Source organism: Candoia aspera, chromosome 4, assembly GCF_035149785.1.
Source record: "Candoia aspera isolate rCanAsp1 chromosome 4, rCanAsp1.hap2, whole genome shotgun sequence".
Taxonomy (NCBI): Eukaryota; Metazoa; Chordata; class Lepidosauria; order Squamata; family Boidae; genus Candoia; species Candoia aspera.
Window position 1 is genome coordinate 102,358,954 of NC_086156.1, and position 13,495 is coordinate 102,372,448.

The 13,495-nt window shown below is 49.3% G+C and overlaps 1 protein-coding gene across 2 annotated transcripts; it reads left to right on the plus strand.

The window, feature by feature from the left end:
* Positions 1-1,385: 1,385 nt before the first annotated feature.
* On the plus strand, positions 1,386-13,495 carry PRR14 (proline rich 14). 2 transcript variants are annotated; one of them, XM_063301380.1, is made up of 12 exons: positions 1,386-1,541; positions 4,506-4,688; positions 4,790-5,057; positions 6,145-6,275; positions 6,510-6,765; positions 6,881-6,930; positions 7,322-7,413; positions 8,527-9,241; positions 10,048-10,147; positions 10,295-10,401; positions 11,107-11,178; positions 12,362-13,495. In XM_063301380.1, the coding sequence occupies exons 2-12, from the start codon at positions 4,591-4,593 to the stop codon at positions 12,609-12,611; spliced, it is 2,139 nt and encodes a 712-aa protein (XP_063157450.1). In that variant the 5' UTR covers positions 1,386-1,541; positions 4,506-4,590; the 3' UTR covers positions 12,612-13,495. The 2 variants fall into 2 exon arrangements, with proteins under 2 accessions (XP_063157450.1, XP_063157451.1); XM_063301381.1 differs by lacking the exon at positions 1,386-1,541 and adding an exon at positions 1,588-1,655.

The following is a 13,495-nucleotide window of genomic DNA, read 5'->3' on the forward strand; positions in this document are numbered from 1 at the left end:
CTTCTTTAGCTGCAAGGATAGTTTCTCTGCATTTCCCGTCTTTCCTGCCTGCAGACCAGTTGTCAAATCCAACTGGGTGAGGGACAATGCTCTCCTTGCTGACTGAGCATGAGAAAAAGCTGCTTTCCTACCAAACAGCTTTCTTGGGCTGGGGATTGGTCTTGTGTTGGTTCGAGCAGTGTTTCTCAACCTCAGCAACTTTAAGATTTGTGGACTTCAACTCCCAGAATCCCCCTCCCGATATCAGGCTATTATATTCCCGATTCAGAGGAAAAAAATGCAACCAGAAAATTCATTTATGGGGGGGGGCGTTATTTAAAAGTAGCTGAAATTACAGAGACTTACACTCAAGCACACCTACAAAGAAACAGAGGATGTTTGAACTGGAAGGGATCTCAATGGTCATCTAGCCCATCTAGAAAGCGCTGGAATCCACAAAGCCATGCCTGACAGCTGGCCATCCAGGCCCCGTGTGGAAACCTCCCGCGAGAGGGAGTTCGTCCCATCAGCCCATTTCCTTCTTCCCAGAAGGAGCAAATTATGATATTGGAGAAACTATGAGCCAAATCCTTGGACCTGATTAAGATCCAATCCCCACCCCCACCCCCATTTTCTCCCATCGGCTCAAAAATTAGATTTTCGCATTTAAAATCTGTTTTGAAATCAAGCTTTCGCCTCAGAACAAAGTAATTGTCACATAAATAGCAACTGAAACGGTAGCACCTTTCCAAAGGGTGAAAGTATGAAGAAAGCACTGGCCCTTTAAATTTATACTTTCTGGCCCTCCCCTCAAATGGCGGCACCCTAGACGGCTCCACATTGAACCTGCCCTATTCCAAAATGGCTACCGCTTTTTGATGGGGTGTCTTATTTTCGTAACTTTCCTTTTCTTGCCCACACCCAAAATGGTGGGCTCATTGACTTCAACAGTCCTTCCACCCGAACTCAAGAGGGGGGTTACAACGCTTTTCTTCCAACGCAACGTCTAGCTTCATTTTTTCCCTTTTTTGGCCCTAGGCCCGGAATTGACAAAGCTCGTCCTTTTAAAAAACAAATAAATAAATACGGAGGCTTCCGGAGCCGAACGAGGCGCGGCCGGTGACGTAATGACGTCACCGAAGCGTGAGTCCTTTAAAAAGATGGGAGAAAATCAGGGTGAGAGAGGTATATTTTCTCAAACCTTTTGGTAGCCGGGAAATCCGTTTAATGGGGGTGGCGGGTGGAACTAAACTGATAGGGGTTTGTTAAGGCTATACTAGGTTTAAAGCACCCGTTTTGTCTCTGAAGACACCCCTCCTGAATCCCCAGCACTAAACCCACCCGCCCATCCCGAGTGGGCTCTGAGGCCGCCGAAAAGGAGTGGGGGCTCCACATCCGGGCCTTGGCTACAGATTGCCCGCTCCTGCCCTAAGTAATGATGGCAACTCTTTAGCTGCCGCTTAAGGAAAGAAGCAGGAGGCCATTGGCTGCGGCTAAAAACAAGGCGCCCCGCTATTGGACGAGCTGGATTCGGAGCAGGATCGGGCCGTGCCGAGGGACTGGTGAGAGAAGGGCTGGGGGAGGAGGAAGCGCTGTTAAACTGGGTGGGGGAGACGTTTTTCATTTCGTTCCCTCCCTTTTGCGGCGCGGCTATCTCTTCCCTGCGGAGGCTGGAGGTGAGGTCCCCGGCGGGGCGTGCGGGGCTCTGAGGAGGTCTGCTTGGCGGATGAGGACAGCCGGGGGGCTGCCAGGGCGCCCCCGTGAGGAGTCCTGGCGGGAGCGGGAGGCAGCGCTCCGGCTGCTTTGCTGGCAGCCGGGCATCCTCGGCTCGCTCCCTCGGCGGCCGTCAGCGCTGGAGTGCCCGGCGGGAGCGGATGTCGCGGCTTCTTCCGTGCCGGGCGAAGGAGTGGCGGGGCCGCTGCTTCCTTGCCCGGGCGGAGGGGTCAGCGCGACTGTTTGTCTGTGTGTGTGTGTGGGGGGGGTCCTCTGAGATCTCTTGCCCACCTCCCCGAGCCGGGAGGGGCACAAAGGTTGCAAAGCGAGGCTGGGTAAGGCTCCGCTCTGCTTGCGCTCTACCCCAGTGTTTTTCAAACTTGGCAACTTTAAGGTGGGTGGACTTCAACTCCCAGAATTCCCTAGCCAGCGATGCTGGCTGGGGAATTCTGGGAGGTGAAGTCCACCCACCTTAAAGTTGCCAAGTTTGAAAAACACTGCTCTACCCTTTCTCTGGAATCGCTTGCACTGCGGTTAAGGGAGTGCCAATAGCCTTGGGAGAAAGCTGCTTCAAGCCTAGCCCGGGCTTAGGCGATCTCCTGTCTCCCTCCACTTGCTCATCGGGAGAAGGTTGGTAAAATCGGTGCCAGGAGTCACCGGACACAACAGGAGAGACTCATTGTAACGGAATTCTGGCTGTGTGTTCATAGCCAAGCGCTGCAGAAAGCGAGATTTGAAAAACTGCCGGCAGGGGAAGGATTGGGAGAGGAGAGATGCTGGAATAACTGCTTCCTTGCTAAGTTGTTTGAGTCTATGTAGCAAAAGCGGGATGGATGTTTCCTAAAATTATCAGCTTAGCAAGACTGGCGCTCTGGTTGGCCTCTATTCATTTCGGCCTGGCAGGACTCACTGGGTTGAGTTAATCTTGATTTCTATCCCATGATTTGGGTTTTGCTGTCCCCCCCCCCCTTTACTTTTGTGAGAAATTTTGCAAAACCCTTTTATCAGTAGTGGGGAGTGAAAGGAGAGGAGAAAGTTTTCATTTATGTTAAATATAAAGAGGGAAAATCATAGTTGTGTTGCTACATGTAAAAAAAAAGTATTTTATTAAGGCCAAAAGTAGGAAAGAGTGTGAAAAAGGCTGATGTGAAGGAGAAATTGCTTCTTCCCCATACCCTGCTTTTTCCAACACCTTGCTTGGAAGCTTAGGGAACCTGAAAGCCGATGTACTATTTTGTGTTTTTTGAGTGGTGGTGATAAAATTAACATAGTTTTGGATTTTGAATTCTGTCATGTAGTGACTCAAATTGACCTGCAAATGTTAGCCTATCATGTGTATTGGTACATTTAGAAGTTGTGGAGTGATGGGGGATGATTTCTGCCCTGTTCTGGTTGCTTTAGTACAGTACCTCTTTCCTATTTTATTTTATACTATATAGAGCAGAGCCAGTTGGGTGTAGTGTTAAGGTACCAGGCTAGAAACCAGGAGACCATGAGTTCACAAAGCCAGCTCCGTGACTTTGGGCCAGTCACTCCCTCTCAGCCCTAGGAAGCAGGCAGTGGCAAACCGCTTCCAAAAATCTTGCCAAGAACACTGCAGGAACTAGTTTAGGCAGTCACCAGAAGTCAACACTGACTTGAAGGAACACACACACACACTGTATGTATGTATGTATGTATGTATGTATGTATGTATAAAGCAATCCCTGGTTTAGGCTGGAAAGCTTTCCCAGCACTATCTGAATTTAACTTTTGATTATCCCAGAAGACCCCTGTGGGAGGAAGAATGAGTCTTAGTAACATACAATTTAGATGTTTGCTAATGATTTATAATTAGCTTCTCTGGGAGAGACATAATCCCCCCTCCTCACTTACCACTGGGTATTGTGCAGCACCATTTAGAAGAATAATTATTTGAACCAGCAACCCTTTCAAAGTTGATAGCAGGATTTGCAGTCATTCTTACAAAAGCGCGCCCCACCACACACTTGATCTGTTGTCAAAGCTAGGGAGTAAGTATGTTCCATTGAATTGCAGCTTTGTGTAGAGGTAGGCTGTCAATTTTTTTTCTTTAATTCGTCAATAAAAATGATTTCCTTCTCTTGTTTTTAGGATGCTCAGCTGCATTAACAGGTTATGAGAATAGAACGGGTGGTGGGTGGAATATCTTTCAAATAAATGCATTTTGATTCCAAGCTGGAATGATTAAAAATGATTTTTTTAAAATTTAAACATGATTAAAATTCCAAACTGGGGAAGGTGGGGAATGACAGACCTATTATCCATAGGGGTATAACAGTGTAATTACTTCCTCTGAATATCCTTCTTAGAGAGGCTCTGCTATGGTTCTTTGGGTGCCTTATGGATGTATTTTCAGTTTGCAGTGTATTTGGGGGGCTATTTCAAGCACTGCAGTGTTCTGGTGCTACTAAACTTATTTAATTTTGTAATGTGATCACTTTTTGTTAGTTTTCCTTTCTTTTTAGGCTTCTGTGATTGTTTTATAGTTCCTTGAGAACTACCCAGAGAATACAATTAATTCAGCATAATCCCTTTTGGGTGTACCAAGCCTCAAGCTTAGTATTTTTTGGCCATACAAAATCCATCTTTTTAAAATGTTGGGCTTCCCAGCCATTAACTCTGCCATTGTTCTTACCTTGATTTGTGGATAATTTTTAATGAAGTATTTTTCTCATTGCCAATTATTTCAGGATTTATGCAGATGAGAAGCAATATGTATATGTGCATGTGTTGTTTATGAAAATAAGTCAATGTTTGTTTATTTGATTTTTCTCCCACCCCACTCCAAACAGAGAAGTGAGAAATGAGGATCTGGTGGAAAAATGGGGGGGCCTCCCAGCTGCTGACCCCAAGGGGGTGTGGGGTCTGAGTCCAGCCATGGAATGCGCTCTTCTTGAAGGAACTTCTGGCAGGGATCCTCGGCCATTATCCACTTTTGAGAAGACAGTCAGGCGACGAAAAGTCCTCATATTCAGGTGAGAGAACGGTGTGTCTTTTGCCTGGGAATTCCAAGTGGGAGGAGGAGGAGGAGGAGGAATCATGCTATTGTCTTAAGAGTCTCTTTGACCTTTTGCAGGCCTGCGGCTGAGGAGCAAGAAACCCCTGTACTTCCTCCAGAGCCCCTGGACAGAGGGAGAACCTCACCCCCCTTGTGTGAGGATGAAAGGTGGTCACCCAAGAAGAGGCAGCGGCTTCTACAGGGCTCCCCCCCAATGGCAGAAAAGAGCAGGGGCAGTTGTGGTGGGACAGGAGAGACCCTGTGGCGTGTGGCATCTCCCATGGAGAAGAAACAGCGAAGGGTGCTGGCTGTTGATCTGCAAGACTTTTCCACAACCCAAGTGCCTGTAAGGATGCTGTAAAACATGGGGTGCATGTTAAAGAGGTGTCTGGGATAGGCTACCAAACTGAATAAAAATGGGGGGTGGCGGTTAATTCCATCTTGATGCTCTCCAGTTGCTTCTTCGCTAGAAACGCCTCTGCCCTTTGTTCCATTTTTATTCAGGCATTCACATATGGGTTTAAAAACTCGTTGAGTACAGATCTTTGCAGCGGGGAGCCTTTTGTATCTCACAGGCTTTGCATAGGCAGATGTCAGCCTCTTCATTATCAGTTGGGACTGGGCATTCTGAAGTAATAAGCTGGTGCTGTGCCAGCTGAATCAGTGCCCAGTCTATTTCTGGGCCCTCTGGCTAAAGTACTGAAACCACTCCTTTCCCCAAATCTACCCACGAGCACACTGAAAACTCCACTCATAGGGCTTGAATATAAATGAAAGGCAGGGTACAAAACAAAAGTCATTTTAAAAATGCCCTTTTACAGATGTCTCTTCCACACCAGGTGACCCAGCAAGCTATGAAGGATTGTTTCATTGTTTGTGTGATGCCTGATTTTTTGTTACTAAGCAGAGACCTTTTGATTTATCTGAGCTGTTTTATGTTTAGAATTCCTTTCAAACCTGCAAGTTATTTTTCCTGTTTCTAATCACTCATGTGGTGATGGTGACAATAATAGTAGGCATTTTGGTTGCATTTAGTTACATTCCCAGGAGGACCTATGATGGTAGGGCAGAATGAGATAGGAAAAAAGAAACGTCTTACAATTCTTGCCCTTCCAAAACTCTTCACAAATCTTACGTGCTGGAATTTGGATTCCTGCACAGAGCAGGTAGGTGGACTTGGTGGCTTCAATGTCCCTTCCAGCTGAGATCCTCCTGCAAGTGCCATGTTTTGTGTAATTGAATCAGGCGAGTTACATCATATGATCTGTAGTTCTCTCTGGCTCAGTGGGAGAGGAACCAATTCATCTTTTCTACCCAAGGAGGAACTTCTGTTTGAAAGCAAGTGTGTGACTGGATGGTGAAGTGAGGAAGGGAGCTTTCTGATCTGACGTTCAGAGATGTTTGAAAGTTGGGTTGTCTCTCCCTCTGTCCAGGAGATTTCACAAAGGTGCTCACTTTTACAAAGGCCTGCCTTGTTTCCTTCCACAAATCCCCTCCAGCCGACAGTTGGGAATGAGACCGAAGTTTCCTGGTCAGGAAAAGGGCAGAGTAGCACTGTGTGCAGGTGAGCAAGGATCCAGGAGAGAAAGATTGATAGTGTGGTTTATGGATGTCAGCAGCTGTCTGAAACAGTGTTTCTCAACCTTGGTGGCTTGAAGATGTGTGGACTTCAACTCCCAGAATTCCTCAGCCAGCTTGCTGGCTGGGGAATTCTGGGAGTTGAAGTCCACACATCTTCAAGCCACCAAGGTTGAGAAACACTGTTTCAGATAGCTACCTGTCTGTCTTCCTCCCTCAGATTGCTTCCCCCTAAGGTAGATTCTCAGCCCTGCCAGGAGCCTTGGAAGCAGCTGGCTCACACCTGCCGGCATCTGTGGGACCAAAGGCTGTCTCCCCCTCGCTGCCGTGAGTCAGAGCGCCTGCAAGCCAAGAGGCAGCGCCTGCAGAAGGGGGTTTCTCTAATGAATGGCAGAGAGGGGACACAGGCCATCCCAGAGGAGAAAGCTCATCAGCTGACCCCCACTTTGGACGACTCTCAGTTGAACCAAGCCCAGGTGAGTTTGGTGTGGAAAATAAGCCTGGGAAAAGATGGGCAGACCTTCACAGGTTGGGGTCAAGAGGAGGTGGCTTGGTCCACATGTTGGTTCAGACATCTTTTCTCGCCGGCAGGATGCCGGCGTTGCCAAGGAGCTGCTGGAGAACTTTCCATCCCCCTGCAGGTGAGCGTTTCCACCTAGGGTGGCGGAGTGATGATGCCGCCCTCCTCCCTTCACCAGGGTTACAATTGTGCAGCAAAACAGCTGATAGATCTTGGGTGTAGTCTTCCTTAACCAGGTGCCTTCCAGATGCGTTAGCCTTCCAAGTGCCAAGATCGCCAAACGCCATTGCTGGTTGGAGAATTACCAGAGTGGAAGTCCAGTCTCTTTGGAGTCCCCGTGTTTGGGAAGGCTGTCCAGGGGTTAATGCTGATGCTTTTTATCCCACCTTAAAGCCCCTAGCTGGGTAAATCTCCAACTGTCACCCGGCTGGAGAAGGCTGTCCTAGAACGTCATTAGGTCGAAGAGCCAAAATGATTGCCCATCACTTCCCACTGCTTCTGCTCTTGCTCAGGAGTGATCAGCTGGAGTTGCCTCATCAGCCATCATCTTCGAGTGCAGAAAAGCCAGCGCCTTCAGATCTACGTGACTGTGGCTGTCGCCCAGGTCGGTGGGGCTTCGAACTAAATGAAGTGACCTGGCAGTCTGTCTGTCCAGGTATTCAGGTGGTGGGCAAAAGACGTGTTTACACCTAGACATTTATAGCGGGGGGGGGGGTGTCATCCTTTGTGTGGCCAAGGTCTGCATTTTTGGGAGAGGACCTCCAAAGGCGACATAGGAATAGCACTGAAATGTTACACCATTTGGCGGATGGGGAAGGCAAGGAGGGATTCATGTCACGAAATACCACTCCTGAACTTGTTTGGAAAAGATGAGGCTCTGTGTGGCCAAGAGATTCCAGACCCATATGGAAGGGGAAGGGCCCTCTCTTCCATCTTGATGGGTGATGAGAATGCCTCCTCTCTCCTTTACTGATTAGCTTTTGCACACTAGCATTACACGCACAAATGTTGGGGATGAAAGTGACGTGAACTACTGTGCCCTTGTAACTATTTAGCTATATTACTGTGCCTGAGAGAGCAAGAAAAGAGGAACAATGAAAAAAGGAAGGAAAAGAGGGGAGAAGGATGAGGAAGGGGAAAGGGTGCTCCAGAGGATTCTTGGCTTTGGGCCTTCCTATCGCTTGCAGTGTCTCCTAGGGAAGGATGTGATCTACAACAAAAAGCTGCTCTTTTCAAGGCAAACTGACCTTTTGGTAAAAGTCAGACACCCTCACGTTGATGATCCATGCAGTTTTCTTGGCAATAATATGAAAATGGCTTACAACTGCCTCCTTCCAGGATTTTCTTCAATTTCCAATTCTAGCAACCGCTCTGGAATTTTCTGGGGGTCAGGAGCCTCTCCTCTGAGTAATAACCAGATTTGACCCTGCTTAGCTTCTGAAATCAGCCAAAGTCAGCCATGTGCTGCCACCTGCTAAGACCGTGATCTAGGAGTTCCCTCTTAATTAATTGGAAGCAAGGTTTCCTGACCACCAATGTCCTTTGAAAAAGTTTTTATGGGTGTCAGCAAGGAGAATACTTCGAACTCTCCTTTTGTGGCTGTGAAATCATTGCAGAGCTGCGTTTGAGCCTCTTGTGGAAACAGCCCTCAAGATACTTCTGCTTTTCCTCTATGACCTGTTTCCTGTGTAACTGCCATTTCTTTCCCCTTCCACAGATCTCTCCTCTGAAGCAGCCAGCCCTCCTTCAGCTTTGACCCTCTTGAGCTCATCTGCGGTCCCCCGCTTCAGGCCCTGGGGCCTGGCCCCCGTCTTCCAGAGCATGCGTTCGAAACTGGAGGCCTTCGCCGACATCTTCCTCAGCCCCTCCAAACCGTCCCTGCCGCCTGCTGAGGGGCCCCCCTCCCTGTTACCACATCCTCCAGGAGACGCGGATGATGCGGCAGGTGCTCCGCCAGCTACCCCTCGCCCGGGGGTCAAGATTGAGGTGAAAATTGCCATTTCTGAACCGCGTCCCCGGAAGAGGAGCTGTTGCCATGAAGAAGAGAAAGCAGCAGCAAGCGACCTGATGGTGAGCGGGAGGCCCCCCATCCGCCAGTGGCGCCTGAAGGAAGGAGACCCGGCTGCTCAGCCCCGCCTTGGACGGAGCTACTCCTGCCCTGATTTTCCTAGAGCCTGCTCTTGGCAAACCGCCTCTTCTGGGCCTTCCCCGTCGCAGCTGCGGCAACGCCGACACACGGTTTGCAGTCTGGAGGTATTTCGAGAACTGGGCCGTCCCACTCTGCCCTGCCTGCGCAAGGAAGTGTACCCCTTCAGCATTCCTCCTGCCCGCCTCCTGCTAGGCCCCTTGGTTCACGCCGCCCGCTGCGATCCGTCCTCCTACTCTCCCCTTGCGTCATCCTGCTGTCATGAATCGGACCCGGCCCATTCCAGGTAAAAGCTTTTTCATCCCTGCTCCCCAAAGATGTATGTTGTCCTTGGGGAAGCTCAAAAAACCGCAAGTCCACCCTAACAAGGCAAGAGCAGTCCTGAAGGCACGTGCAGGTGCTTCATCTCCAGGCTGTTCCTTAAAAAGAAAGGAAGGACCAAAAAGCAACAGGAGCCTCGATCCCTCCCTGTGGAAAGGCTGCGACTTTTACGGCACCTTTCTTTATGCTGGGAGGTGGTCTTGGGCTCCGCTGTCAGCCAGCATGGCCTGGAGTAATGGGGGTGGCAGTCCAAGAATACGTTGGAGGCCACTGCTGGGAAAGGCTGCTGTACAAGATTTCAAGCAAGAGTGTTAGGAAGCCGTTCTGTAAGATCAAGGCTACGCTAGTCTGGGATCCCCTGAGGTCCGTCTCTCCGTATAAGGCATCGCTGCATTTCCGATTCTCGACACGTTCTGGAACCTGCTAGGAGAGTCTCTGCTCCTTTTGCCTTTTCCCTTGCTCCGCCTTTCCCGCAACGCCCACGGAGCCTTGCGTATTTAATCCTAGGTCATCCTGTTCAGTCAGCTTGCTTGCTTTTTTCCACAAAAGATGTGTTGGGCTAGGCAGCTCCTGGTGGTGCTCGCGGAGGATGTGGGGATTTGTAATCCAACACGTCTGGAGGGTTAGGGTGAGGAGGAGGACTGGGAGGAGACTGAATTTAAGTTCTTTTCCTATTCTGTCCTCCTCTGGCAGATGAGCAGACTCCTCCAATGCGGAGAACATCTGGACTCTCTTTGACCTGTACGTGTTTTGTTTCCTTTGTCCTTTTAGGAGCATCTCCCTCTCCCCAGGTGGTGGGCAAAGGGTACCTGCTGTGGGCCTAGGCATGGCTGCATCAGAGCGGTTGATGCTTTCAGACGTTGAGATGAAGGTCAGTCGCTGTTTGATAGGGGGCATAACAGAGGAAGTGCTGTGCAGTGAGGGGTGGTGGTGGATTAAGATGCCCTCCCTCTTCATAGGGATTGGCTTTCCAGTCACGTGCGTTCTTATCCTCGCTTAATTTCCCTAAAACCTGCAGGGATCCCAAGAGAACACTATAGGGAAGGTGTCCTGCATAAGAATCCGCAAGACGCCAGCCAGGCACCAAGCCAATCTCACTCCCATGGGGCTTCCCCGTCCGGTCAGGTGAGAGCATGCCCTAAAGAAAATGGGAGAATGTGCCCCAAATGGAAAGGCGCTCCGCAGAAAGGTGGAGCTGGGCTTCAAAAGAGCCCGGTGGTGACCTGAGAGCCCGGGATTCGGATTCTCTGTGAGCCCGAGGGCAGCTGGGTGCCTTGCGGGAGGGGGCAACGTGTAAGCAGAAAGGGCTGGGCTGTTTCTGGTGCTTACGCCCTGTAGCTTGGTCATTTGCTTTTCAGCTGCACTGGAACAAACCTAGGACTTGTGTGTTCTGGTGGTGGGTCAGAGAGCAACTTTTGGGAACTCTGAAGAACAGGGCTGGAGAGAAGGAAGTCCTGGAACCTTGAGTCTGAAATGGTTTGCAAAGATGCTGTTGGCAATATGGCCCGGTGGGCAGATCTGCTGGCGTCTGATTCAGTGCTTCTCAGCCTTGGCAGCTTGCAGATGTGTGGACTTCAAGGCTGGCTGGGGAATTCTGGGAGTTGAAGTCCACACATCTTCAAGCTGCCAAGGCTGAGAAACACTGATCTAACTGAATGGTGAACTAAGAAGCTTGTCTGAAAATTGAGAATGTAGCAGGGAAAACCCAATACACTGTGAGAGAATGTTTTTTTTATTCTGTGGAATGACTCTCCTGTCTAACATATTTTTTTCCCTGCTGGCCAAGCTATCTCAAAGTAATATGTTCTCTCTCTCTCTCTCCTTCCTCAGGCTGAACAAGAAAGAGTTCAGTCTGGAGGAGATCTACACGAACAAGAACTATCACACACCCACAGAGAAGAGGTGAGAAGGGTGGCTCTCGGAGATGCTGGTGATGATGTCCTTACAGAAATGCTGCAGAAGGGCTTGTATGGTCCCTGTCTTGACAGAGGTTGGCCGAGCTCCTACGTGGTGGAGTCACAAGTTTGTTTTGTGGCTGAGTATGTTGCGTGCACCTCACCATTTATACATTCTGGTTTATGGCTCAGCAGCTTCGTTAAACCAATTATGAGCTGTTCTGCAAACCGTAGTTAAGCAAGCCATAGTACAAGGTCTATATTCAGTCCTTGAAGACGGAGTCTAGGGCGCACAGCCCCAAGAGGCCGGGTAGAGTAAACATGCTAGGGAAGGAAATGCTTTGCCAGGGTTTCTACCAAAGATCCTCTGACAACGTTGGCTGGGAAGGTTGGGACATTGGTGGACCTGAGGGCACTAGGTGGAAGAAAGCTAACATGTCTAAAACTACGAGGCTGTTCATAGTAGAAACCAATTGCTTTGGAGCAGCAGTGTTGAAAAAGCAACACAAGTGAAGTATCAACGCTCTGTTGCTTTAGCATTTGCTCCCTGTTGTGAAAGCGATGTGCGAGTTTTGTTAACTGCGTTGGACTCAAATGCGCCGGTCAGCCACATCCATCTAGCTGATAGACCATGGAGGACTTAGGGAATTCAGCATTGAATAACGATTACGATCCTGGCTCATCTTGTACTTCCCATTTACTGCTGCTGTGCAGGATTTCTGTGCTGTTTTCTATAATAAGCTGCCTATTGGCACTTTTTGGAATGTTCTCATTCTTGGGGTGGCTCGAGCGGTTCCTTAACAAGTCGGCGGTGAATACAAAAGGGTCTAAATCCAGTAGGAAGTTGTTTTGCTGTAGAGGGGTTTGAAGTTTTTCCTTGCCTTCACATTTTACCCCCTTTCCAATCTCTTTCACTCTTGACCGCGTGCGTACCTACTGAGATTGCCCAAATCGTCCGATTGCAACTCGGTCCCACGCCTTACATCCCGATACGCTCTGCGCTTGATGACCACATGATCTTTTCCCCCAGCTGCAAAGTATTGGGAGTGAAGAGGAGTTTTATAGTTAAATCTCTTTATTTTAGCCTGTTGGATAGCTCCCAGTCTAAGCTGGTCTCACTATGAGGAACCTCAGACATGGCTTCTCCTTTTTAAATGTGGTGTCCCATCTCCTATTCCCTCCCCTCGCAGATCATTTGAGACCATATTTGAGGTACCCCTGGAACGCAATGGAGCCCTTGTCTTCACCAGCCAACGCAAGCTGAAGAGGGCGATGGAGTTCAGGGAGGGGGGCCTTCCCCGCAAGCAGCGCAAACCCCGCTTCCAAAGAGGACGCCGGGCAAGGGGAAGACGGGCTCAGCCCCCGTCCACTGAACTGGAGGAGATGCTACAGCAGCGGCTGGCTGAACTGGATGCCCTGTCTGAGGAGGAAGCGGGTTGAACCGAGCAGAGTCTACGTCCACTCTCGAGAAGGAAAAGTATATCTAGGATGACTTGCCTTTCTGTCTTTCCCCCTTCCCCAAGACACTTTCTCACACCAGTCATGTGTTTTGTCTAATATTTTTTCCCCAAGCACCAAGTCCCCATGAGCACTCCAACCTTCTCCCCTGGTTCTCTTCATTCTCCATATCATTCCCACCTATTGATCTCCAGTGACAGTTGTTTCATCATCCAGGGATCCTAGGTTGACCTCCAAGCCAAGACATTGCTGTCATGAACACAGGGCTGGATGTCACCCAGCAGCTTCCCTCAGCTAACTGCCTCCTTGCCCGATTTTTCATTTTGCCATTCCCCTTTTTCTTTTGCTCACAAGCCTGAAGAACAGAACGTTGGAGGCACCCAAAAATTGATGGTGCCCATTCCCTGCATTCTGCTTCCAGTGCACAGTCAGACCATCAGTGCCTCACCAGGAAGAGTGTGCGGACCCACCTGCTAGAGATTCAGCACAGCAGGGGATGTGTCCAACCATGTGGAGATCAAGTTACCCATATCCTGTGGCTGCCATCTTGACTAAACCAGAAGATTGGAACATAAAAGCCCATTGATCGAAGAGGAATGACAGGAGAGGAAGAGCAAAAACAGGCTTGTAATGGGGCAGGAGAAAAAATGGGAAGGAAGGGAAGATGTGCCAAGAGGCTGGGAAAGGATGTGTGTCCTCAGCCGTTGTTGAAACGTAAATGGCTGTGAATCCTGCTTCAGTATTCCAAGTTTAAATGGACTTACTGGGGTTGTGTTCTGTTAGGCGTGGCTGGGTGGGGCTGGGGAGTTGTTTGCGTTTTTGTATTAATCTATATTTCTAATAAACTTTTCTGCTTGGGAGGAAAA

Excerpts from the sequence above, each read along its gene's own strand:
- PRR14 (XM_063301380.1), top strand. The coding sequence starts at position 4,591 with ATGGAATGCGCTCTTCTTGAAGGAACTTCTGGCAGGGATCCTCGGCCA. Across the intron at positions 6,276-6,509 it reads CAGAGTAGCACTGTGTGCAG|ATTGCTTCCCCCTAAGGTAG; the intron begins GTGAGCAAGGAT and ends TTCCTCCCTCAG. Across the intron at positions 6,766-6,880 it reads CTCAGTTGAACCAAGCCCAG|GATGCCGGCGTTGCCAAGGA; the intron begins GTGAGTTTGGTG and ends TCTCGCCGGCAG.